We start from the raw sequence: 22760 nt of genomic DNA on the forward strand, positions 1-22760 counted from the left end.
TCCTCCTCCAGCTCGCCCAGCAACGAGAACCCGGCCGCCAACTCCTGAGCCCCCCGCCCCGCCCGAGCACGGGACCCCGCCCGCACCAGGCCCTGCGGGGCGGCGGGGGGGGGGGGCGCCGCGAGCTGGAGGAGGAGGGGGGCCCCCCCCCCGCGGCGGGCAGAGACTCGGACGACCGCTGCCTCCCGCTGCCTCCCGCTGCCTCCGGGCTAGAGCAAGCTCCGCCCTCCCCACGGCGTCTGGCGGGGGGCCTGGGCGCACGGCGCCCCCGGGGCGTCCCCGGCTCCCCCACCCGTTTGTCTCTAACCTCACCCTCCACACAGTCAACGGCGGAAAGGTTTTTATAATTTTAAATTATTACTGCTTTGAAATAAATGGACGTTTTAGCTCACACGCGGCCCTGCATGATCTGTGGAAAGACCGGGTGGAGCCGCTAGGCCGGGGTCTCCGCGACGCCTGGACGGGCCACCAGCCCCCGACCCAAGCGCAGGGGGCTCGGGACCACAGGATGACCAGCAAAACAAGAACAAAACTGCTCCGACAGACGTTTTTTAAAGGAAAAAATATGTGTATCTTGAAAGCTATTTAAAAATACACCTACTTAGAAAGAGAAGCAGGTGGTTGGCGTTTTCCTTCCGCGCGGGCGCTGGGGGCGGGCCGAGCTGTGCGGCCGGCCGCGAGGTCGGGCTCCTTGGGCCTTAGCCAGCTCCGCGGCCGCAGACCCGACCCGGGAGCGCGCCGGCAGCCCCCGCCGCCCGAAGACGCCGGAGCTTCCCCGAGCGTGAAGACCGCAGCCGCCGGAAAAGCCCTGTCCGCGGGGCCGCTGACCGCGCATGTTTGCGTGGCTATGGGGACCAGCTGCCTCCACCGACCGCAGTGAGCGCCCTCCGTCTGCTCGCTCCCTGCCTTCATCCTCTGTATTTTAGTGGGAGGGGGCTGCGGGGAGGGGTGGGAGCCCGCGCGCCGCCCCAGGGACTGTCGCCCGCCCCACGCAGAATGTCCCACCTCGCCCGGAGTGGGACACCTGAGCAGAACTGCCGGGTCCAGTTCGGCTGGGGTTTGAACGGGGCTCTGCACCCCTTTTCCTTCCGCTGGGGCTCAGCCTCGCGGTGAGGGCTCGGGCGCTGGGAGTGCGGCAGCCACGGCCGCCCCGGGTCCCACCGAGCCCCTGGAGGATGCTGGCACGGGGCCCCCGTGGCCTGCACGTGGCACCCACTCCCACTCCCAGCCCTGCCCGCCCCACGGGAGTGCAGGAACTCTGACCGCGGTTGCAGTGCAAGCAGCTTCAGACCCCCCCGCGCGCATGCGCGCGCCTCTGTGTTTGCTCTAAGGCCGCTGTGGCCACCACACACCGATTCTCTGACAGTTCTGGGCTCAGAAATACAGAATGGAAGGCTGGTGTCCCCTCCTCCCCCCGGGGCCCCCGGGAGACCCGGCTCCGGCCTTTCCCCGGCCCGCGGCCCCCCTCCATCCTCACCGCCAGCCGCACAGGGCCTGCCCATCTCTGGGACTCCCACCCTCTGCCTCCCCCTTGTAAGGGCCTCGTGAGGACGCCCCCCCCCCCCGGGAACCCAGGGTCACCCCCTCCTCGGGGGCCCTGACAAGGTCGCCTCTGCCGCGTGAGGGGACACGTCCCAGGTCCCGGGACCAGGACGGGGACCGGTGACCCCGTGGCATGTCCATGTCTCCCTCTCCCCCAGCCCTCAGACCTCACTCTGCCCCAGCCTCTCCCACCTCCTCCCTGCCTCAAACACCCCAATGGGCTCCCACCTCAGAGCCTTTGCCTAGGCCATGTCCCAGCCCTTTGGTGACTACATGGCCATGTCCTTCAGGCTCCATCCCCGGGGGGGGGGGGCCTTCCTGGGGCCTCCGTGCCCCACCCCCCACTTGGGACTGGACACCTGTGGCCTCTGCTCAACTCAGTGTCCACCTCCCCTCCGACTCAGGAGCTCCCTGGGGGTCAGGCCGTGTCTGGGGGGTCTTGCAGCAGCACCCGCAGCCCGCCACACAGCAGACACTCCAGGAACGCTTGGGGAAAAGACGAGGGACCAGACATGCTTGGCCACGGCCTGAGCTCGCCGGCCCCCGGCCCTGGACATGCCGCTCAGGCATGCTGCGGACCTGGGGACTTCAGGAGACCAGGACAGGCAGGAAGTGGGTGGACAGGTGGTGCCGCTGTGTCCGGCCCCCACGCCGCGGGGCCCCCTGCCCATCCAGCGCCAGGAACATGGGCCGACCACGGTGGCGCCAGCGGATGGAGGCGTAAGTGTTGTAGCCGTTCTCCTCGATGCGCTCCTGGAACCTGCAGTGGGCAGTGTAGACCCGCTTCGGGGGGGTTGGGTGTGTGAGGTGGGTCACCGGACACCCCACCCCCCACCAGACACCCGCCCACCGGAAGCCCCACGAGCTGCACTCACCGACCCGTAGAGGTGGCCCCCGCGGTTCATGGCCACGTAGAAGCCCGTGTGCACAGCCTTGAGGACCACGACGCCCACGCGGATGGAGCGGATCTCAATGATGCCTGGGGGTGGGGGGGTGGGGTGGGGTTGAGTTAGGGCCTGCAGCCCACCATCCGCTCCCTGCTTCCTCTTGCTCGTTCATGCAGGTAACACTCAGCAAGCGCTTACTGTGTGCTTGGCCCTGGCTTGTGCCCTGACACTGGGGAGCACAGAGGCCCTGCCAGGAGCACTCCAAGGATGGGGGGTGATGGAGGGGCAGGAAGGACTCTCAAGCCAGTGCGAAGACCTGAGGCAGGACGGGCCCTGCCAGGTGGGAAGACGTCAGCCCGGGGGGGCCGGCCTCTTGGGCCCTGAGGAGCCCCAGCCGGGTTGGAAGCTCAGAACAGGGAGGTCCCTGGCGGGTGAAGGTTAAGAAAACCAAGGCAGAGGAGGCGGGGACTGCCTGGGCACACCTGAGGCGGAACAGGTGTAGACCCCTAGCAGCAGCCACACAGGCGGTGCTCCGGCCTCCCGCCCTGGCCATCGAGGTGACGGTGACGGGAGCTCCGGATGGGAGGCGTGGCAGGAGGCGGTGGGACTGGGCGGGGGGGCCGCACGGTGTGCTCAGCTCCATGATAGTCACCACTGCTGCTGGAGCCCCAACCATAGGCCAAGCACTGTACCCCACAACCCCAGGTGGGAGGTGCCGACTGGGCCTACTTCTCAGAGAGGGAAACTGAGGCCCAGGAAGTGGCAGATGGGTAACCCCAGAGGAGCCTTGCCCCACTCTGAGCAGTCCAGCGAGGCGGACCCAGAGGATGAGCAGCTGCCCACACCCTCGACCCACCCATGTACCAGGGCCTATTCTGGAGGCCAGGCCTTGCCCTCTGGTCTTCAGTCTGGACTTGGATGCCTGAGGTGATGGGGAGCTCACCCCATGTCACATGGGACCTCTGTACCTGCTATCTCCACTATCAGGCACCCAGGTCCTTCTCTCTACATGAGAGTCAACTCGAGCCCACCTCCTTGGAGAGGCCCCAGACCTCTCTGGTAAAGCTGCCTCCCCCCAGTCATCTTCCTGTACATCACCCTGTTTTCATTTTCTTTGCACCCTACATGGTCTCCTGTGAAATTACCAAATTAGCTGTTCACTTGTTTAACTGCTTTACCCTCTGCTGTGGGAGCCCCATGAAGGTGGGCTGTCCAGGTCACTGCTATGTCCCCTGTGCCCACTACAGCATACAATAGGTACCCAATTAATAACTACAGAATTAATGGAGAGACGAGTTCCAAGCGCCTCTCCCCCATACAGAGCCATCAACCATGTCACCACCATTGCTGCCCAGATGGGGAAACTGAGGCTCAGAGAGAAGCAGCGACTGTCCCAAACCACCCAGAAGATCCAGCCTGAAGACACCCTGCCTGTGCCCACCACCAATGGACTGGCCCAGCCAGTCCCCTTGTCATCGTCCTTGTCCGGTGAGCCTAATGAGAGCCTTGGGAGCCCGATGAAAGCAGCTGGAAGGGCAGGGGGTGATTATCTGCCCTAATGGCAGTGATTCAGGCAGTGGCCAGTGATTAGCTATCCCCCCAGCCCAGGCCTCAGAGCCCTGAGCAGACCAAGACAGGTCTGCAGGGTCACTGAGGCTCCAGGTCCCCAGTGATCCCCAGGTTCCTCCTCCTCTTTTGCCCCCATGTCTCCTCTCGCCTCAGACGTTCCACACTTATTGAGTGCCTACTGTCTGCTGGGCAGGGCATCAAGGACAGTGACTCCAACCTGACGAGGTTCTGGGCATTAAGGAGCCCCGGCAACACCCCCACCTGCACCCCAGCAGTGGGACCCTGGGCAGGTCATTTCCCCTCTCTGTGCCTTATCTACCAAAAGGATGTGTGGGAAGAAAGAGAGGGGTCCCTCACTCGGGCGGGTTCTGGGTTTGGACTTGCAGTGTGGGGAGTCCAGGGTTCAGACGCTAGCTCTGCTTCCACTCCCTTATGTAGCTGGGTCCTGGGGTCGCCTCCTCCCCGCTGTCAGGGGACCCAGTGAACTCAGCTTCTCGACCCCTCAGCTATTCTGCAAAGACCTTTCTCCGCTGCGGAGCCAGGCCAGCGCGGGGAGCTTCCTCTGGGACCCCTACCTCGCCTGTGCAACCCTCCCAGCGCGTGCGCTGGACCCACTTCACGGTTGAGGAAACTGAGGCCCCCGCCGGGGAGTGACTTGGCTTGACACCACACACCCTCACGGGACAGAGGACCTGGCTCGTCCTTACTCCTGACGCCGACCCTGTCCTTCCTGCCGGCCTGTCTACCCCGCACCCCCTCCCCGAACTCACTGTCGGCGCCGTGGCGCCAGCGGGTGCCCTGCACGCGGCCGCCGGGGTCCACGCGCAGGAAGAAGTGGGTGGAGGACAGGAGGCGCCGCCAGCGCACGTCGCCCTCCAGGTGTGGGTAGCTGCGCGGTCTCCGCGGACTGCTTGGGGTCCCCGCGGCGCCGGGCGCCCGTGCCAGCAGCAGCCACGCCAGGCCCAGCCACAGGCGGCCGCGCATGGCCCCGCGCCCGGCTCGCCGCCCGCTCTTGCCTCCCCCCGCGCGTCCGCGGCTCGGCCATCGCCGGGGCGGGGGCGGGGCCTTAGCCACAGGGGGCGGGGCCTGGGGAGAGGGCGGGGCCAGGGGCAAGGAGCCGACCAGTGGGGCGCTTCGGGGGCGGGGCCAGAGCCGCGGGGGGGCGGGGCAACGAGGCGACCGGGGCGGGGCCCATTTGGGAAAACTCTCCTGCCTCCGTGCGTGTTTGTCTTGCGGGGTGGGGAGTGCGTGTCCGTGAGTCACCGGCTTAGCCTGCAGGGGCTGCGGGGGCGTGGGTGTGAGAGAGGCGGGCCCGCAGAGACACGGAGGGAGACAGAGACAGAGAGACTTCCGAGACTGGGACACGGACAGCAACAGGGAGAGACACAGGGAAAGGCGGCTAAGAGAGTCCGACCTGTGACAGACAGTGAGTTGGACAGGGACACTGGGAGCAACAGAGCTGCCCAGGGGTCAGAGACTGGGTGGGCAATCCTGGGCTGATGTCCGTGCCAGCCCGGCCTCCGCACTGGGCATGCCACGGGGGGACTTGTCTGCCCTCCAAACTGGCGCTCCCGAAGAGCCAGGCCCCCAGGGCCAGGGTCTTCACTGAGGGCTGGGCATGGGGGGACATGCGGGTAGAGGGAATGTTGTGCATCCTGGTGTTGGGCAGGGGAGGGGATGGGGTGCTGTGGGCTGGAAGGGGGCTGATGGCAGATGGACATGAGCGCCTGTCTGTGGCCAGCTGACAGCGGCATGAATGATGACTGGGGCCCCCACGCGGTCCCCAGCGTCGTCCAGAGCTGCATGTCCGAGGAGGGTGGCTCCATTCACACCCATACCTGCTCATCATTTACAGACACACCCAAGCCCCACTGGGAGCCACCCTGTGCCCTGGATCCTGAGAGGAGCACGGTGGAACTTCACAGACTCAGAGCCGAGAGACGTCACTGACAGGTGGGGAAACTGAGGCCTGAGTGGGTCAGCACCTTCCCCAAGGCACCACACAGGACACATCCCAGGGCTCCAGTCCCTGCCCCTCTGCTCCCATAGGCCCAGTCCTACAGCCAGGGCGCCAGGTGGCACCTTTAAATAGCACCTGGGTGAAGACAAGGTGACAGGCCTGGCCCAGTGTAGTGCTGGAGGGGTAACCGGTCTGGCCAGAAGCTGGGATGCCTTCCTGGTGGCTCTGGGGATTCCCTGATCCTTCTTCCTGGTCCCAGGAGGGCCATGTATGGGGTGTGCCCGAGCCACAGGACCCCAGGACTGAGATGGGAGAGGGTGTCCCCACACTCGGAGCCCTGAGGCCAGCACCTGAGGGATCCTGCATATTTGTGTCACCTCCCCCAGCCTCAGTGCCGCCTCAGGAAAATGGGCCAGGAAGAGAAGCCTGGAAGGATGGAATGAGGTAATCCACAGCCTCGCTGGGCAGAGGGCGCCGCGATGCACAAACTTGGAATAACATCCTGATTCCCACAGCCAGAAACTCAGTCTTCCTGGAGTGCCCCCACCCTGCCCCCCAGGAGGACAATCTTCAGGGCTCTGTGTGATGGGGGTGGGACCCACGCCCAGGAAGCTGTCCTGCCCCGGGTGTTGTTGGAGTTTAATAACAGCTTCATTGAAATATAATTCACATACCACACAGTTCACCTATGGAGGTATACAACTCAAGTGTTTTCAGTACAGGGTTGTCCGCCATCACCTCTCTCTGGTTCCAGAACATTCCATCGCCCGAAAGGAAACCCCATCCCATCAGCCGTCTCTCCCGATCTCCCCCTCCCCAACTCCTGGCCCCCACGAGCCCCCTTCCCGTCCGTGGATGAGCCTGTTCCGGACGTGTCACCCACGTGGACTCACACCCCGCGTGGCCTTCTGTGTCTGGTTCCCTCCCTGAGCGTCGTGGGCTCGGGGTCCGTCCCCGGGGCCGTGCGTGTGGGCGCCTGGCTCCTGTCCGCGGCTGCGGGACACTCCTGTGCGTGGTGGACGCGTGGTCTGTATCATTTATGTATCGACAGAGACTTGGTTGTTTCTACCTTTTGGCTGCTATGGATTGTGTTGCCCTGGACTTGGGTGTACAGGTTTTTATGTGGACGTGTTTTCATTTCTCTTGTGTATATGAATAGGAGTAGAACTGCTGGGTCATATGATAATTCTATGTTTCGCTTTTTGAGGAACTGCCAGACTGCTTCCCACCGCGGCTGTCCCATCCGCATCCCACCAGCAGTACGTCAGGGTTCCGATTTCTGCACGTCCTCCAGACGCTGGTGATCGCCAGTGTTTTGGCTACAGCCATCTTAATGGGGGCAAAGTGGTGTCTCATTGCGGTGTTTTAAGACTTCAAGCCTGTAAGAACAGCACTGTGAGCACCCTATTCCTGCGTTCCCCGATTCTATATATTCTTTTGCTCTCCATCAGCAGGAGGATGGGTAAATACACCGTAGCAAATTCCCACCAGGGAATTCTGTGTCCAGGAACCAACAATGTGGACGAGTCTCAGACAGGATGCTGAGTAGAAGCAGCTTGACACAGAGGAGGTCCATTTATGTCACAGTCTACGATGGGCAAAACCAACTACGCCGGTGTGAGGCGTCAGGATGGGCGTATCACCCTGGGGGCCAGCGATGAGAGGTGTGAGGGGGTGTCAGGGGCTGGGCATTTTTTTGGGAACACCTGTGTGCAGATTTGTGAAAATTGAGCTGTATTCCTGACGTGTGCACTGCTGACATCATACCTCGAAAAATGCACCAGGTAATCTTTTTATGTAAGCGGATATCTGAGAATAAGCCGCAGAGATGGTACCACTTCACCTCTAAACACGTGGACATATTTCCTGCAGGCAAGGTCTTCGGTCATATCCAAGCTGCGATCCAATCCACCATCCATGGTCAGGCGGCCCTGCTGTCCCCACAGAGCCCTACAATAGCTTTTTCCGCTTGTCACAAACCCAGGGTAGTCTCTGATCAGCTGAATAACGGCCCCCAAAGATATGTCCACATTCTCATCTCAGGAACCTGTGAATTTTACCTTGTTGGGAGGCTTGGTAGATACAATTAAATTCAGATCATCGGATGAGGAAACCATCCTAGTAGGGCCCCAGGTAATGTCACACGTGTCCTTATAAGAGAGAAACACAGGGAAATTTGCCACGTGACCACGGAGGTGGAGCTCGGACAGGGCGCAGCTCCACGCCGAGGGACGCCTGGAGCCCGCAGAAACTGGAGGCGGCAGGAACGACCCTCCGCCTGGAGCTTCCGGTGGGAGTGCAGCCCTGCAACCCCTTGATTTCAGCCCACGGATACTGACACTGGGTGACCATCGGGTTGGTCTCCAGAAATGTAAGAACACATTTCTGTTGTTGGAGGTATGAGGTGTGTGGCAATTCATTTTTTTTTTTAAGATGTATTTATTTATTTTTAGAGAGAAAGAGAGAGAGAGTGAGCGAGCAGGGGGAGGAGACAGAGAATCTCAAGCAGACTCCCCGCTGAGCGTGGAGCCCCAACGCAGGGCTCGGCCCACGACCCTGAGATCATGACGTGAGCGGAAACCGACTGTGCCACCCAGGCCCCCTGGTCTGTGGTAACTGACTACCTAGGCAATCCCTAGAATCCGGTATCCTCGCCTTCCATCTAGAGATCCTTGCCTTTCTCGACATGGGCACAGCCCAGGTTCATGTGAACGTCTCAGGGCAAGAATCGGACAAAACATTTTGGGTGAGAACCCGACATAAGCAAACAGTTTCTGAAACACGGGTGTCGCCCAAACTCCAACCTCTGGTGCTGTGTTTCCCATTTAATCACACCTCTGTCCACCAGTCTGGTGTGTTATTCCCATTTTCCTTGCTTACGTTTTACAAGGAAACTTGATCTCACCATCAGGAGTGGAAAACCAGAGCCACACACTGACAGGATGACAATAAGCCATAACAGGAAACGCTGCGAGGAGAGAGCCACGTGACAGATCCTCAGATGGACAGCAGTGCAGCCAGAGAGCTGAGGTTGGCGGGTATGGAGTGAGACCTTCCGTGTTCGAGCAGAAGCAGAAAGAATAACTTTCTCACTGCGAAGTTCCTGGAACCCGGCTCTTGGGGAAATACTGGTTGAGGGCATCTATTCCCAAGGAAAGGAAGAGGGAACGGAGGCACAAGGAACTCCAAAGTGTTGCCTTCCATCCCAGGTTCCTGGCTCTGCCAGGCTACAAGGGTTTGAGGGGGTGTCTCTAGGTCTTGAGAGACCAGGTCCAACTGATTCAGCCCCCAGGGCCAGGAAGGCACTCCCAGGTGTGAGTCAGATCTGAAGTCGAGGCCCCCAGGGCAGCTTGGAGTGGGCTGGGGCAGGTTTGAGAGGACGCTGCAGTCTGTTGAAAACATTCCCAGCCGGTGGAATCATAATGCACAGGCCCGCGTGGGCAGCTGCGTCTGGAATGTGCTGTCAAGAAGCCTCCAGGCCCAGGAGGCTGGCCCTTCCAGAGCACAGGTCCAGCTTCCACTCTGGGCTAATGGGGTAACCAAGTTGGAGTATCTGAGGGCAGGTGGCAGCTTGAGCCCAGGCCCCTAAGGCCCGCTGTGGTCTGGCCCAAGAGCCCCTCTAGCTTTGTCTCTGCTTCCTCTCCCTAACTCCAGCTCTGCTCAAGGTCCTCCAGCTATCCACCCTTGACTCTGCCGCAGGGCCTTTGCACTTGCTGTGAACGCTGCCTGGAACACAGTTACTCCTGATATTTTTCTTCTCGTCCTTCCCATGCCTGCAGATGCGCCCCTCCCTCGGCCTCAGTTTCCCCAGTGCCTTCCAGGTCTGACTCTAACGCCGGAGTGGGGTCACGCTGAAGACCAGGGCTGGGAACCTCCAGGCTCCAGGGATTTCTCATTCCATTTGTCATCCAATCAATTCAGTAGGTTCGTGTGCTCTAGGCGCCCGCTCTGCTCCTGTCCTTGGGAGCCTGAGAGCTGACTAGTGGGGAAACTGAGACCGGAGGGCGTGGCCGAGGGAGATGTCCCGGAAAGGCGACGGCCCAACTGTCCCTGGTTTTGGGGCACGGCGGTCTCCCTAATGTTGGGGATCGACATCTCCCGACCTCGGCTTCCTCCGCGATACATAGCTCCCGCCCCAAAGTCGACGTTGGAGCAGTGAAAATCCGCTAAATTGCAGAACGTCGTCCTAAGTATTTGGCGACCATTCCTTTAAGAAAAAAACAAACTTGGCTTCCTGCTCCTCCCAAAGAGGGCTTAGAGTCACGCGGGTTACCCAAGCAACGGCTCTGTCCCGCCCCTCCTTGACAGCGGGAAGAGCCAATTAGAGGGCTCCTTCGGCGCATGCCTCCGAGCCTCCGGGGCCCCGCTGCTCTCTGGGAATTGTGGTTTCGGCGGCCTCCTCCCGCCGCGAGGTCCCTTCGAAGCCGCCGTAGGCTGCGGAACTACAACTCCCGGCAGGTGCGGGCGGCGCAGGCGCAGTGCGGGCGGCGCAGCGGGCGGCGAGCGGCATGTCGGCGCTGCGCTGGGGCCACGGCGCGTCCGGTCTCCGGAGGGCCCTGTGGCCGGCGGGCCGGCCCGGCCCCCTGGCGGAGGAAGGTAACGCGGCGGAGGCCCGGGGTAGACGCCGCGGCCGCTGCCCGCTGTCCCCGCGGCCGTGACCTTCGTCTTCTAGGCCGTCAGATGCAGCCGCCCCCTCCCTTGGCCCTTGCCCTGTGGGGTTCTGGTTTTGGGGAACCCACTGACTGGACCCCGCTTTCGCTCGCCCGTGGGCCGGTCTGCGGACGGGGGCCGGCAGAGCACTCTGACGCCGGAGTCCTGGTTTCCTTTGGAGTCCCCTGAACCCTTATTTGAGATTTAGGGTCTTTGACCTTTGAACTCACTACACCTTTAGTTCGAGGAAGCCGGTATCTTCGGTCCCACAGCCAGTTTTTCCTTGCTCTGAGGTCCCCTTCACCCTTGACCTCTTGGTTCCTTTCCAGGGTGAGGCCCGTGACCACTGACAGTTTCCACTGAGCGTAGGGCTCTTTCGCCCCGGATCCTGCTGTTTCCGCTCATTGGAGGACCTCCCACCCCCTAGGCGCGGGCCTCCTTCTGCCTCCCGCAGCCTCCCTTTGTCACCCACAGGGGCTCTCAGTGGCGCCTGGGGCCGCAGAAGGAGCTCCTCTGCCAACCCCTGTGAGCAAGACCGCCGGAAGGACTGGGGCCACGCGGAGCTGCTGGAGGGTGAGTCCAGACCCCCGGGGCTTGGCGCCTGGAGCCCCGCTCCCCGCTGCCCCCTGCAGGGTGTCTGCTGTAGAGCAGGGTACCGCGAGGACGACGGCGGGAGGCTCGGGCAGTGTTTACCCCTTCCGCAAACCCGGCAGGCGCTCCTGCTGTCCCCGTGAGACAGTTGAGGCTGGAGAGGCTGGGCCAGGGCCACATGCAGCTGCTCAGGCACAGCCGGGATTCGAACCCTGAACTGACTCGTGTCTGGGCTTGGGCACCTGAAGGGGCCTAGTAGGGGTCCTCCCCTTTCCATAACCTGGGAAGGACAGCTCAGTCCGAGCACCTCCAGAGGGAGGTGGGGGCATGGGGCTTCCAGACCGTGTCCAGCATGTCCCGCTTCCCCGCCAGCACCCAGGGGTGGGGTGGGGTAGCCTGTAAAAAGGAGAACTTTATTTCAGGAAATTCCAAACATACAGAAGCGAAGTACCACCATCCTCAACAGCAGCCGTTCCTTTCTTACCCACCACTTAATTATTTTAAAGCAAAGCCCAGAAGATACTTATTTTTTTTATTTTTTTTTTAAAGATTTTATTTATTTGACAGAGAGAGACACAGCGAGAGAGGGAACACAAGCAGGGGGAGCGGGAGAGGGAGAAGCAGGCTTCCCGCGGAGCAGGGAGCCCGACGCGGGGCTCGATCCCAGGACCCTGGGACCATGACCCGAGCCGAAGGCAGACGCTTAACGACTGAGCCCCCCAGGCGCCCCAAAGCCCAGATGTTATTATCATTCAACTGTAAGAAGGTGCTGGAAGTCTGAATCACATTATGTCACTCTCCAGTCTAAAACTCTCCAACTGTTTCCTCTCGCATAGAATAGACACCCCCCCCCCAGCTGAGGACACAGATCCCTGTGGCCTTTGCCTGCCTTTTCAGCCAGAAGGAGCTGTGGCCGCCAGGTCAGCTCTGATGTTGCCGCCTCCGGGAGAAAAACCTGTGCCCACAGCCCTGCTCCAGGGTATGGTCTTTGATGTGTGTATTCCAAAACACGTGTCCTGGGTGTTGGTGCACTCCAGGGGCCAAGGTCACCCTGTCTTTCCACTTTATTTCAGCAAATTTTTGTTGAGCCCCTGCTGTGTGAGGCCAGTTCTCAAGTCCGCTGAAGTCCAGTGGGAGGGGCGTGGGCAGGTACAGTCGGTCCGCAGTTGTATTTGCAAAGTTGACTCGTAACCTGGTACCTGAAATCAGTGCTCAGGTACTCTAGTAGTTACCTGTAGACGCACGCAGAGCAGCAGACGACGTTTGAGTGGTTGGACGTGCCCACCCCCAGTGGTGTTGAACCGGGTGCCACACTGTTCTCTTGTTTCATGCATACTGTAAACAACTGTCCTTCCCGAGGTGTGTTCGGTGCCGCGCTGTTGTTTTTAATTTAGATCTGAATTTGTTTTTTAGAGGGAGAGCGTGGGAATGGGGCGGGGCGGGGCAGGGGAAGAGGGTTAGGGTCTCAAGCAGACTCCGTGCTGAGCGCCAGAGCCCTACCACACGGGCGGGGCTCGATCTCACGACCCTGAGATCATGACCTGAGCTGAAATCAAGACTTGGACTCTCAACTTACTGAGCCACCCGGGCGCCCGGTTTTTGCATTTTTGTGCTTTTGTTGGTGATTTTGCTGTTTAAAATGGCCCCCAAGCGTGGTGGTGCTTTCTAGTGTTCTAAGCCCAAGAAGGCTGCGAGGTGCCTTTTGGAGAAAATATGCGGCTGTGCAGGAGTGAGTTACAGTGTTGTCGGCTGTGGGTTCGGCATTAATCAATCGACATGTATGAGAAATAAGGCATTTCAAGCAGAAAGACAGAACAAGGTCGTGTGTTGATCTGGGGACCCCCATGATCTGTAAAGTCATCGTGGCACAAGGCTAGCCACAGAACCACAGCTCTGCAGAAAACTCAGGGTCACCTTGTCCCCGACCACATAGCCATACCCATCAGGAACAGCATGTGCAAAGGCCCTGAGGCCATTGTGGCTGCCCAGAGTGATCAATGTGGGGGAGAGTGGGAGGAGGTGAGAGCAGGGGGCATCCAGGCACCTGGATAGATTTTGAAGGCAGAGGTACACCCCTGAGGGTGTGCTGATAGCCTGGATGTGGAGGGAGAGAGGCCTAGATGACCCTGGGGTTTCTGGCTGAGCACGTGCAAGGACAGCACTGCCAGTGACAGACGTGGAGGAGCAGGTTTTGGGGGGACACCAGGAGCTTGTTGGGGAAGTTGAGTTTGAGAGGCTCAGACAGATGCTGATCAGGTTGGTAGGGTGTGTGTGCCTGAAAATCGGGGGACACGAGGGAGTTGTCATCAAATACATAAAGCTGAAGCCTCAAGAGCTGGTGAGACCAGCCGCCCCCCCCCCCGCCCCGCCAGCACAGCAGGGGCGGGGGAGATTGGGGCTTGAATGGAGACCCCCACCCCCCGACATCCTTGCCCTTTGCCCCCACAGTGCTTGAGGCGCGGGTGCGGCAGCTGCAGGCCGAGTGTGTGTCAGAGGTAACGGTGAAGAGGGTCGGCATGGCTCGACGACTCCCAGCATCTGGCGGCTTCCAGCCACCCGGGAAGGCCCAGACGGGGCCCGAGGACATTGCTGCGGAGCTCAGTGGCCGCTGGGCCCAGAAACTGGACAAGGAGAAGTTTGCGATGCAGAAGCGCAAGCAGCGGCTGGAGGTGAAGCTGCAGGTGCGAGCCCAGCAGCTGGCTTGTGAGCACAGGCTGCGGGTGGTACCCCGCCTGCTGGACGCCCAGCTGGCCAGCTGCCTGCCGCACTGGGAGCACGGGGCCCCCCAGAGCGACTGGGAAGAGCGGCTGACGCGGCTGCTGCAGGAGGCCCCGCGGAAGCTGAGCCATGAGGCCGAGCAGGCCCCCAAAGCTGAGAGCGCCTCTGTGCGGCGGGAGATCCAGCAGCAGAGGCTCCTGGCCTTCTTTGAGTGCTGCCTGCTCACGGGCCACCTGCCTCTCGCCCACCACGTGCTGGTCACCTTCCACAGCCGGTCCCGGCAGCAGCGGCGGCTCACGCTAGCCATGTACAACACCGTCATGCTCGGCTGGGCTCGCAAGGTGAGCGGCGGCCCCGGACGGGGGGCGTCCTGGCGGGAGTCAAGGCCCGAGTGGCGCTTAGGTGCCAGCCCTGGTCTTGCTGCGTGTTACCATTTCAGCGATTCTCTCAGGCTTGTCAAGCGTAAATCACGTGTGTTCCTCAGCGGAAATTTTGCAAACAACCAAGAAAGAAGGAAGAAATGCTGCTAACGTTTTAGCGTTTCTCCTTCTGACTCCTCGGCTGGGGCTTCCGTACCTTCTGGCGTCCCCCCTTCCTCGACACCGTGACTTTGATGCTTTAGTTTCCTGGGGGGGAGGGTTAGGTTTTTTGTCGCGATCCTTCTGTCTTAAACACAGGCGTTCGTGGCCGCAAGCTTCCCTCTGGGCTCTGCTTTAGCTGCGTCCCGTGTCTTTCCAAGTTTTCTTAATTTCCCCTGCGGTGTCGTCTTTTCTGATTGTTGGGGACAGTGTTACGTCCGTGTGCTTGTGAGGGGCCAACTGCCCTGCCTTCTCCCTCCCCTGCACCTGCAGCCCTATTTCAGGGCCAGCAGGAACCATGCAGGTCTGCGAAGGAGAGGGTTGTGTGAAGACCTAGGTGTGGGCACAGGAGGGTGGGCTCGTGGTGGGGACCGCCCCGCACGGACTGGGCGACAGGCCCAGGAGCCACCGTCCCTTGTACATCTGCGTTGGACTATGACGTGACGCGATGTGAGGCGGAGATGGCCCGTGTGCACGGGTGGCTGTCACAGGCAGTTTCTTGCCCGCACTCATCCCTGGGAGGTGTGCTAGATTTAGGGAGTTAGTGAAGACAGAAGGGCCATGTTCTCCCATCCAAGGTCACAAGGCCTCCAGGTCCCCCAGCAAAGATCCCTGTTACAGCGGGACATTCCTGCCAGGAGCCCACGCGTGAGCTTCCTGCGGTCCTTGGGGCAAATGACAGGCATCGGGGCGGCTTCAAGTGCTAGGGATTTACTTTCAGTCCCAGATCCAAGTGTGGCGGGGGCCGCGCCCACTGTGCAGGGTCGTTCCTGCCTCTCCCAGCTCCCCGGGGGTGCCTGCCATCCTTGGCCTGTGGCCGCGTCCCTCCATCTGCCTCCGTGGTCACACGGACACCTTACCGATGAGACACTCTCCTGCAGATGGCCTCATCTTGACTCGTTACGTTGGCAAAGATCCTGTTTCCCAGTAGACCCGCTATTCTGAGGGTCTGGGTAGATGTGAATTTGGGGGTGTCACTCGTCAGCCCACTCCAGGCCCCGTTCTTCTGTATCGTGCACGGACTTAACGGCCATCATTGGCTTCGCAAGTCATTGCTTCTGGGCGGCGCGTGTATGTGGTGGGGCTTGGCTGTCACCCAGACCCAAGTTTGAGTCCTGTTTCTGCCATGTGCCCACTGTGAGGCCCGCACTGCTCACTCCTCTCTGAGCCTTGGTTTCCCCATCTGTAAAGCAGGGAATGCTGCTTGACTCTTGGGAAGACTGAGGGACCTGATTCAGGTCTTTGACCAGCATCTGTGTTTAGGACGAGGGCCAGAGAACGCGTGAACTTTAGAAGCGTGTGTTTTCGTGTTGATGGCACTACCGAAGATTCTGCCCATGTGGGATGGATGTGTTCATTCGAGACTGGCGCTGTCTGGTAGATCTTTCTTGTCTGCACCAGCCGTGTGCGGCCCCTTGTAGAGCTGAACATCCACAGAGCGACCTCGCGTGGCTGGTGACCACGAGGAGGGCAGCCCATGCAGGGTCGTTGAGACTAGCCCCCAGAGCCCTCTTGCCGGTGCTGTGGTCCCTGCCGCGACAGCAGGCCTCGGATGAGGGCCGCAGGACCGCAGGTGGGGAGCTCTGGAGCCTCGCTTTCTTGAGAGGCTCCGCGGCAGCGCGCCTAAACCGCGGCACGTGCGAGGGAATTGGCCACTTCTCAGGCGTGAATGGAGATGGGAAGGCGGCACGGCACCTGCTGGTCTGAGAGCCACAGCGGCCGCATGAGACGGGGACGTGCTGAGCCCCAAGCAGGCGGACCAAGAGAGAACGGAAAACCGCCGGACGCAGAGCGGGTTCTCTGCAGATCCCACCCGAGAGCCTCTTGTAGCGGGGCTGGGCTCGTGCACGTCCACGAGATAAAAGTGTTACCACGGCTCCCCTCAGGAGCCCAGGCCCTCGCCCCGACCCTGCCGCGGTGTCACTGCACGGGGGGCGCACGGACACGTCCTGGCCAGCGAGCCTTTCCCTGCCTGACCTACTGGCCACAGAGAGAGGTCTCGAGGGGCAGGCCGGCCACCCCCAGACCCTCACCCCAACTTTGTCTCCCCAGGGCTCCTTCAGAGAGCTGGTTTACGTGTTCTTCATGGTGAAGGATGCTGGCCTCACCCCAGACCTGTTCTCCTACGCGGCCGCCCTGCAGTGCATGGGACGGCTGGGCCAGAATGCCGACGCCATCCAGAGGTGGGTGGGCCGCCTGGCCCTTGTGGGGGCTAGACCCCTCCCCCGGGCCCCTCCGGCCACCTGGCGCTGAGACCCATCCCTTGGGTGGGTCTGTGCCTGCCGTGTGCCCCCCGCAGGTGTCTGGACCAGATGGCCCGGGACGGGCTGAAGCTGCAGGGGCTGTTTACCAGCATGCCACTGTGCCAGGAGGAGCAGGCCATGGTCCTGAGGGCTGTGCGCAAGGCCCAGCCCACCTTCAGCCTGCCGCCGCCACCGCGGCCCCCACCCCAGGTCAACACCTCACCACTGCTCAGGGAGATCTACGCCAAGGTGAGCGGGCCCTGACACCCACAGGCGGGGGGGCCGTGTCGTGTGGGGGACGAGCTGGGACCACCCTGCCCTGTGGGGTCTCCCGGGCCTCGGCACCTCCTTTTCTTTCTCATCGCCACGCGCCTCCTAGGGACGCCCTCCCTGCTCCTCAGAGGCCAGACAAGCCAGTCTTGGCTCCCAGCGGGGCCCTGACTCTAAAGAAAGGTGCCACGGCTGGGCTGGTGTTAGTCTCCCACCCGGAGGAACAATTCCAGGCAGAGCCGGCAGTCAGTGCCCTGAGCCCGGGCAGCCTAGAGCTGCAGGTGGGCAGAGGGGCTCCGTCCGTTCTGGGGGTCCTGAGTCCCCCTGCCCCGTGCGGGCCTCTTCGTGATTCTCCGTGTGTCGGGTTGGGCTGTTTTAAGTGATCTGTTTTTGGACGGGTCACGCATTCACACAGTTCCAAGTTTAAAGAGAAAAGACACATGCAGGGACTTGAACCGTGTCTCCCCAGGTTGTCCTGGCCCCTGCCCAGTGAGGCCGGCCAGTGCTGGGCACTCGGACCAGCGTGGCTGTCACAGGCTGCTTTGCATCGCGTCCTGCCAGCCTCGTGGACGGGCGGTTTTCCCGTGTGGCCTTGCTGGGGCCGACGGGGGGTGGGGGGTCGTGGAAGGGCAGGGGGACCAGCCGCTCTGGGCTTCACTGCCTGCCTGTCCACACCAGCAGAGCGGCCCCGTGTCGTACCCGAAGCTGCACCTGCCCCTGCAGAAGCTACAGAGCCTCTTCCAGCAGCAGTTGGGCGTGGAGATGGCCACCACCGTGGCCGTGGAATCCGTGGAGAAGGCCCGGGTGCTGACCAAGGAGGTCCTGCAGGCGGTGAGGAACACGGCTGGATCACACCCCCGGTCTGGGGGCGGTGGGGGGGGGCGGGCAGCTACTGCGGCCCCGTCGCTGGCCTCCCTAGAGCCAGTGTAGGCCGTGTGCCCCCCTGGCACCACAGGAAGTGTGCGAGGCGGCCCCAAGGGCCTGGAGGGCGTGATGGTGATGCCTACTCCCGTGCCCCGCAGCGGAACACCCTGAAGCAGCTGCGTGCCGAGTGGGTGCAGGCGCTGAGCTTGGGGCTGCAGGAGCTGAAGGCCAGCGAGGCCCGCGCCGCCCGTGCCGGCCGCTCCACCATCTTCCCGTACCTGTGTGTGCTCACCGAGGAGGAGCTCGCCGAGCTGCTGCTGCAGGTGGGGCCTGGGGGGCAGCGGGGGGCGGGGGGCACGCGGGGGGGGCAGGGGGCCCGGGGCTCACGGTGCCGCCCCCAGACCTTGCAGGTGCTGCCCCCGCAGGGAGAGTCGCTGCTCTCCCTGGCACAGCAGCTGGGCCTGCGCGTCTTCAACCGGCACACGGTGCACAGGAAGCAGCTGAGCAGCCAGGTGCAGGCACTCCAGCAGCGTTACCACCGCTACCTGCACCTGCTGGCCTCCGACACCCAGGTGAGGCCCGGGATCGGGGGCCCTGCGGGCAGGGGGCGCGGGGGCATTTCCAGGTGCAGAGACCGAGGCCTGGAGCGCAGCTGGCTTTGCCCCCAGGCCCTGCCACTTTGCAACTGGCTCCCGCCCGCGGGGTGGCGGGGGTTGGTCGGCTCTGGGCTCAGACCCCCCCCCCCCCCACCCCCCCTGACCCACTCTCGCACCCCCAGGTGGAGAAGCCCCACCTGCCACGGCAGTACTGGGAGGCGCTGGGGGCGCCTGAGGCCCCCCACGAGCAGCCCTGGCCCTTGCCCGTGCTGGTGCAGCTGGGCAAGAAGCTTGCCGAGCTGCTGGTGGAGGCCGTGCGGATGCCCGGCAGTGTGGCCGCCCCGCAGGGCCCCTGCACGCTCATCCCCGTGCTCTACCACGTGTACTCCTTCCGCAGCTTCCGCCAGGTGGGCCGCTTTGGGAGGCCTTGGGCCCCTGAGAGATGAGGCTGGGGGCTCCGGGTGGTGTGGGGACTGCCGGGCCCCGGTGGGGTCTTCTGCCCGCTCGCTGTGTGTCGTCTGGGGTGATCGGCCCCTGAAGCCATCTTTGCCTGCCTCACCCCCAGATCGGGATCCTGAAGCCACACCCTGCCTTCACGGAGCTTCTGGCGACGGCCGCAGAGCGCACGCTGACCTTTGAAGCGGCCGAGGTGCCCATGTTGTGCCCGCCGCTCCCCTGGACGTCGCCGCACACGGGTGCCTTCCTGCTGAGCCCCACCAAGCTCATGCGCTCGCTGGAGGGCACCATGCAGCACCAGCGCCTGCTGGACAGCTGCCCCCCTGCCGAGCTGCACGGTGCCCTGGACGCCCTCACACAGCTGGGCAACTGCGCCTGGCGGGTCAACGGGCGCGTGCTGGACCTGGTCCTGGAGCTCTTCACCGCCAAGGGCTGCCCGCGCCTGGGTGTGCCGGCCCCGCCCTCCGAGGCACCCCGGCCGCCCGAGGGCCGCCTGCCGCCCGGCGCCTCACCCACCCACAAGGCCAAGGTGCGGCGGGAGCTGGCCCGCTGCCTGAAGGTGGCGCGGGAGATGCACAGCCTGCGCTCGGACGCCCTGTACCGCCTCTCGCTGGCCCAGCACCTCCGGCACCGTGTCTTCTGGCTGCCTCACAACATGGATTTCCGCGGCCGCACCTACCCCTGCCCGCCCCACTTCAACCACCTGGGCAGCGACCTGGCGCGGGCCCTGCTGGAGTTTGCCCAGGGCCGTCCGCTTGGCCGCCACGGCCTTGACTGGCTCAAGATCCACCTGGTCAACCTCACTGGGCTCAAGAAGCACGAGCCGCTGCAGGCACGCCTGGTCTTCGCCAACGAGATGATGGAGGACATCCTGGATTCTGCCGACCGGCCCATGACGGTAGGGGCGCGGAGGGCGCTGGCCGGGGCCCTGGTGCCTCGCCTGTCCATCTCCCCCAGCCTGTGCCCGGCACCGGCTACCCCGGCCCCCCCCCCCCCCCCCCCCCCCCCCGTCTGCCCCTGGGCACAGGCTCCTGGCCTCACCCTCACTGCCCCCCGCCCTCTGCGGCCTTGCTCCCTCCCAGCCCAGGCCGACCCTTCCTCCAGACCCTTCCCCATGCCACGGCTGGGCCCGGGGCTCACGCGCAGGGCTGCTTGCACAGGGCTGCTCCCACGTCGCCCTGCCTGCCCATCGCTCCTGTCGCCCCCCCACCCCTGCCGTCCCGGGGGGGCTCTGTCCCAGCCCCAGCCAGGCTGGCCTGAGCCCCACTCTGCCCCCTCCCCACAGGGCCGGAAGTGGTGGATGGAGGTGGATGAGCCCTGGCAGGCCCTGGCTTGCTGCATGGAGATTGCTCGGGCCGTGCGCGCCCCCGACCCTGCCGCTTACGTCTCTCACTTTCCAGTTCACCAGGTGAGCTGCTGGGGACCCCGGTGTGGGGTGTGCCTGGCCCTCGGGGGGCTGGGCCGGAGGTGGTGGGGGCACGTAGTCCCTGTAGATCCTACTTTGAGTTCGGCCGGTGTCCCTGCGTGGGGACCAGCGCCATGGGTGCGGCCAGCCTTGTGTTCTTGTATGGGCACGGTCCGTGCCTCTCAGCGCTGGCGGTTGAGCGGCGCACTGGGGGACCCTGCAGCAGCGGCTCGTTCTCTGGGGTCACTCTCCCGTCTTCCTCAGGACGGCTCCTGTAACGGCCTGCAGCACTATGCCGCCCTGGGCCGGGACAGCGTGGGGGCCGCCTCCGTCAACCTGCTGCCCTCTGACCTGCCACAGGATGTATACAGTGGGGTGGCTGCGCAGGTGGGTGCTACAGTCCCCTGACCCCCGTTCTCCTTCTCAGCCCACGCGGGGTCTCCATCCTGTGAACGCCTGGATGTGCAGATCCCGTGGGCTCTGTCCTCTGTGACGGACCGGGCAGTCAGGGTGGTCTTCCCGGGGGAGGTGTCAGAAGAGGGAACTGGGGAGGCCTCATGGTGGGGCTGCTGGGTTGGGTGGGAGACAGGTTCCACGCACCTGCCCGCTGACCCCCAGCGCCTGCCCAGGTGGAGGTGTTCCGCAGGCAGGACGCTGAACGGGGCGTGCGGGTAGCCCAGGTGCTCGAGGGCTTCATCAGCCGCAAGGTGGTCAAGCAGACGGTGATGACTGTGGTGTATGGGGTCACCCGCTACGGGGGCCGCCTGCAGATCGAGAAGCGCCTGCGGGAGCTCAGCAACTTCCCCCAGGTGCACGGCGTCGTGCGTGCCAGCTTTACCTGCGCCACACGGGGGGGATGCCCCCCGGCCCCCGACCGCGCCCCCTTCCCCCCGACCATCGGCTGCTGGGGGGCCCCTGAGGGACCCCGAGGAGGAAGGCGGTTCTGCCGCTCCTCCGGGTGCCTGGGCGGGGATGGGGAGGGCTGGCTGCCCTGGCTCTGACTGCCACCTCGCACCACTGCAGGAGTTCGTGTGGGAGGCCTCTCACTACCTGGTGCGCCAGGTGTTCAACAGCCTCCAGGAGATGTTCTCGGGCACTCGGGCCATCCAGGTGTGTCCTCTCTCCCTTCCCCAGGCCCAGCAGGCTGCCCCTGACCGGGCCCTGCCCTGAGCCCCATGCCCTGCGTCCACAGCACTGGCTGACGGAGAGCGCCCGGCTCATCGCCCACACGGGCTCGGCTGTGGAATGGGTCACACCCCTGGGCATCCCCATCATCCAGCCCTACCACCAGGACTCCAAGGTGTTGGTATGTGTGGCCCCACCCCACCGCCCCCACGCTGTGTCACGGTGGGACTCTTGACCCTCCTCACCCCAACCCTGCAGATCAGCGGTGGCATCCAGAGCCTCACCTTCAGCCAGAGTGGGGACACCAGCCAGTGAGTGCCGGTGGGGGTGCTGGGCCAGGCGGGGGGCATGCCTGGGCCGAGGGAGGGCATATGGGCCAGGGGCTGCCCCCAGGTCAGGCCAGGGTGGAGGCACCTGAGTCCTTCCTCCTCCCCAGGAAGCCTAACACACTGAAGCAGAAGAATGGCTTCCCCCCCAACTTCATCCACTCGCTGGATTCTTCGCATATGATGCTCACAGCTCTGCACTGCTACAGGTGGGCCGGGCACAGTCCACCCAGCTCTGTTCGTCATCTCTTGCATGCAGGCCCTGTTCAGGGTGTTCGGGACGCACAGGGGACCCAGAGAGTGGCAAAGGCGGGTTGGGAGGCCAGGTCAGACAGGGTCAGGGGGCCAGGGCAGAGGCCTACAGCAGGTGAGGACCCCAGCCCTGTGGGTTGTTGGAACTGCTGCCCAGAAAAGGACTATGTGAGCACGTGCAAAGGCCCTGAGGTGTGCGTGGTGGCGAAGCAGCTGGCTGGGCCTGGGAGAGAGGGGTGGTTGCTCTGAGTGAGAAGGGAGTGCCGGCAGCATACCATGTGGCCAGTTCTGATAGAACTTGGGCCGAGGGTGGGGGTGGGGGTGGGGGGTGGGGCGGCTAGGTGTCTGGATTTCTGTTCTGAGCCCCTGAGGGGCCCCTAAGCATGGCAGTAGGGCATGGATAGTTCTTTTAGAGAGGAGCCAGGGTTCAGGGACGTGTTCTGTGTCCACCCCCTGTGGGGGAGGGGGGGCAGTATCAGCTGCAGCAACTGGGGGCAGGGGTGTGGGGAATGACATGAGACAAAGAGCTTTCTTCCTAAGAGGAGAACTTTCCATCCATGTGCCGAGCATGACACAGTGGGGGCTGGGAAGGGGCAGGAGCGGGGAGTGCACCACGAAGGGCAGCCCCCCTCACGGGATACCCTCCCCCGATGGCAGGAAAGGCCTGACCTTTGTCTCTGTGCACGACTGCTTCTGGACCCACGCGGCTGACGTGGAGGTCATGAACC

The 22760-nt window shown here is 63.1% G+C and overlaps 3 protein-coding genes and 1 long non-coding RNA gene across 9 annotated transcripts in view; 3 read left to right on the plus strand and 1 right to left on the minus strand.

Annotated features, from left to right (window-relative positions):
* Positions 1 to 613, plus strand: part of RNF126 (ring finger protein 126) — an 11795-nt gene extending 11182 nt beyond the window's left edge. The window contains exon 11 of the mRNA XM_073887228.1: positions 388 to 613. Coding sequence (XP_073743329.1) covers positions 388 to 408 — 21 coding nt within the window. The 3' untranslated portion in view covers positions 409 to 613. The remainder of the gene's footprint in view (positions 1 to 387) is intronic.
* Positions 614 to 740: 127 nt separating this feature from the next.
* Positions 741 to 5005, minus strand: FGF22 (fibroblast growth factor 22). Of its 2 annotated transcripts, none has more exons than XM_073887235.1 (3): positions 4769 to 5005; positions 2418 to 2521; positions 741 to 2302 (listed from the first exon to the last, which is right to left on the minus strand). In XM_073887235.1, exons 1-3 carry the CDS (start codon positions 4980 to 4982, stop codon positions 2105 to 2107), a joined length of 516 nt encoding a protein of 171 aa, XP_073743336.1. In that variant the 5' UTR covers positions 4983 to 5005; the 3' UTR covers positions 741 to 2104. The 2 variants fall into 2 exon arrangements, with proteins under 2 accessions (XP_073743336.1, XP_025716849.1); XM_025861064.2 differs by having other exon boundaries at positions 741 to 2325.
* Positions 2240 to 5936, plus strand: LOC141371554 (uncharacterized). Its single transcript, XR_012376598.1, has 3 exons — positions 2240 to 2349; positions 3751 to 3917; positions 5854 to 5936. It is a non-coding gene; the product is annotated as an uncharacterized lncRNA (long non-coding RNA).
* A 4481-nt stretch (positions 5937 to 10417) lies between these two features.
* POLRMT (RNA polymerase mitochondrial) overlaps positions 10418 to 22760 on the plus strand; it is a 13037-nt gene continuing 694 nt past the window's right edge. Inside the window, exons 1-17 of one of the 5 annotated variants that reach the window (XR_012376595.1) lie at positions 10418 to 10554; positions 11083 to 11181; positions 13648 to 14258; positions 16548 to 16678; positions 16795 to 16987; positions 17687 to 17839; positions 18031 to 18195; positions 18274 to 18444; positions 18651 to 18875; positions 19034 to 19822; positions 20210 to 20332; positions 20594 to 20716; positions 20959 to 21138; positions 21353 to 21439; positions 21522 to 21635; positions 21713 to 21765; positions 21891 to 21989. Coding sequence is in view for 2 of the 5 variants with exons in the window: in XM_073887234.1 (XP_073743335.1) it covers positions 10467 to 10554; positions 11083 to 11181; positions 13648 to 14258; positions 16548 to 16678; positions 16795 to 16987; positions 17690 to 17839; positions 18031 to 18195; positions 18274 to 18444; positions 18651 to 18875; positions 19034 to 19822; positions 20210 to 20332; positions 20594 to 20716; positions 20959 to 21138; positions 21353 to 21439; positions 21522 to 21635; positions 21713 to 21765; positions 21891 to 22021 (3433 nt within the window). In the remaining 3 variants the exon portion in view is untranslated. Of the gene's footprint in view, positions 10555 to 11082; positions 11182 to 13647; positions 14259 to 16547; positions 16679 to 16794; positions 16988 to 17686; positions 17840 to 18030; positions 18196 to 18273; positions 18445 to 18650; positions 18876 to 19033; positions 19823 to 20209; positions 20333 to 20593; positions 20717 to 20958; positions 21139 to 21352; positions 21440 to 21521; positions 21636 to 21712; positions 22022 to 22689; positions 22736 to 22760 lie in introns of those variants that run through there. The other 4 variants (XR_012376596.1, XR_012376597.1, XM_073887234.1 and 1 more) reach the window with 4 other exon arrangements.

This window comes from Callorhinus ursinus, unplaced genomic scaffold (genome assembly GCF_003265705.2).
Source record: "Callorhinus ursinus isolate GAN/ISIS: 27379988/994484 unplaced genomic scaffold, GSC_fseal_2.0 scaffold77, whole genome shotgun sequence".
Classification (NCBI taxonomy): domain Eukaryota; kingdom Metazoa; phylum Chordata; class Mammalia; order Carnivora; family Otariidae; genus Callorhinus; species Callorhinus ursinus.

What these genes read in the sequence shown, in the direction of transcription:
- FGF22 (XM_073887235.1), bottom strand. Translation starts at nt 4,982, where the DNA reads ATGCGCGGCCGCCTGTGGCTGGGCCTGGCGTGGCTGCTGCTGGCACGG. An exon ending in CTGGCGCCACGGCGCCGACA is followed by an intron (nt 2,522 to 4,768) that starts GTGAGTTCGGGG and finishes CCCCACCCCCAG; the next exon opens with GCATCATTGAGATCCGCTCC. An exon ending in GGGGCCACCTCTACGGGTCG is followed by an intron (nt 2,303 to 2,417) that starts GTGAGTGCAGCT and finishes TGCCCACTGCAG; the next exon opens with GTTCCAGGAGCGCATCGAGG.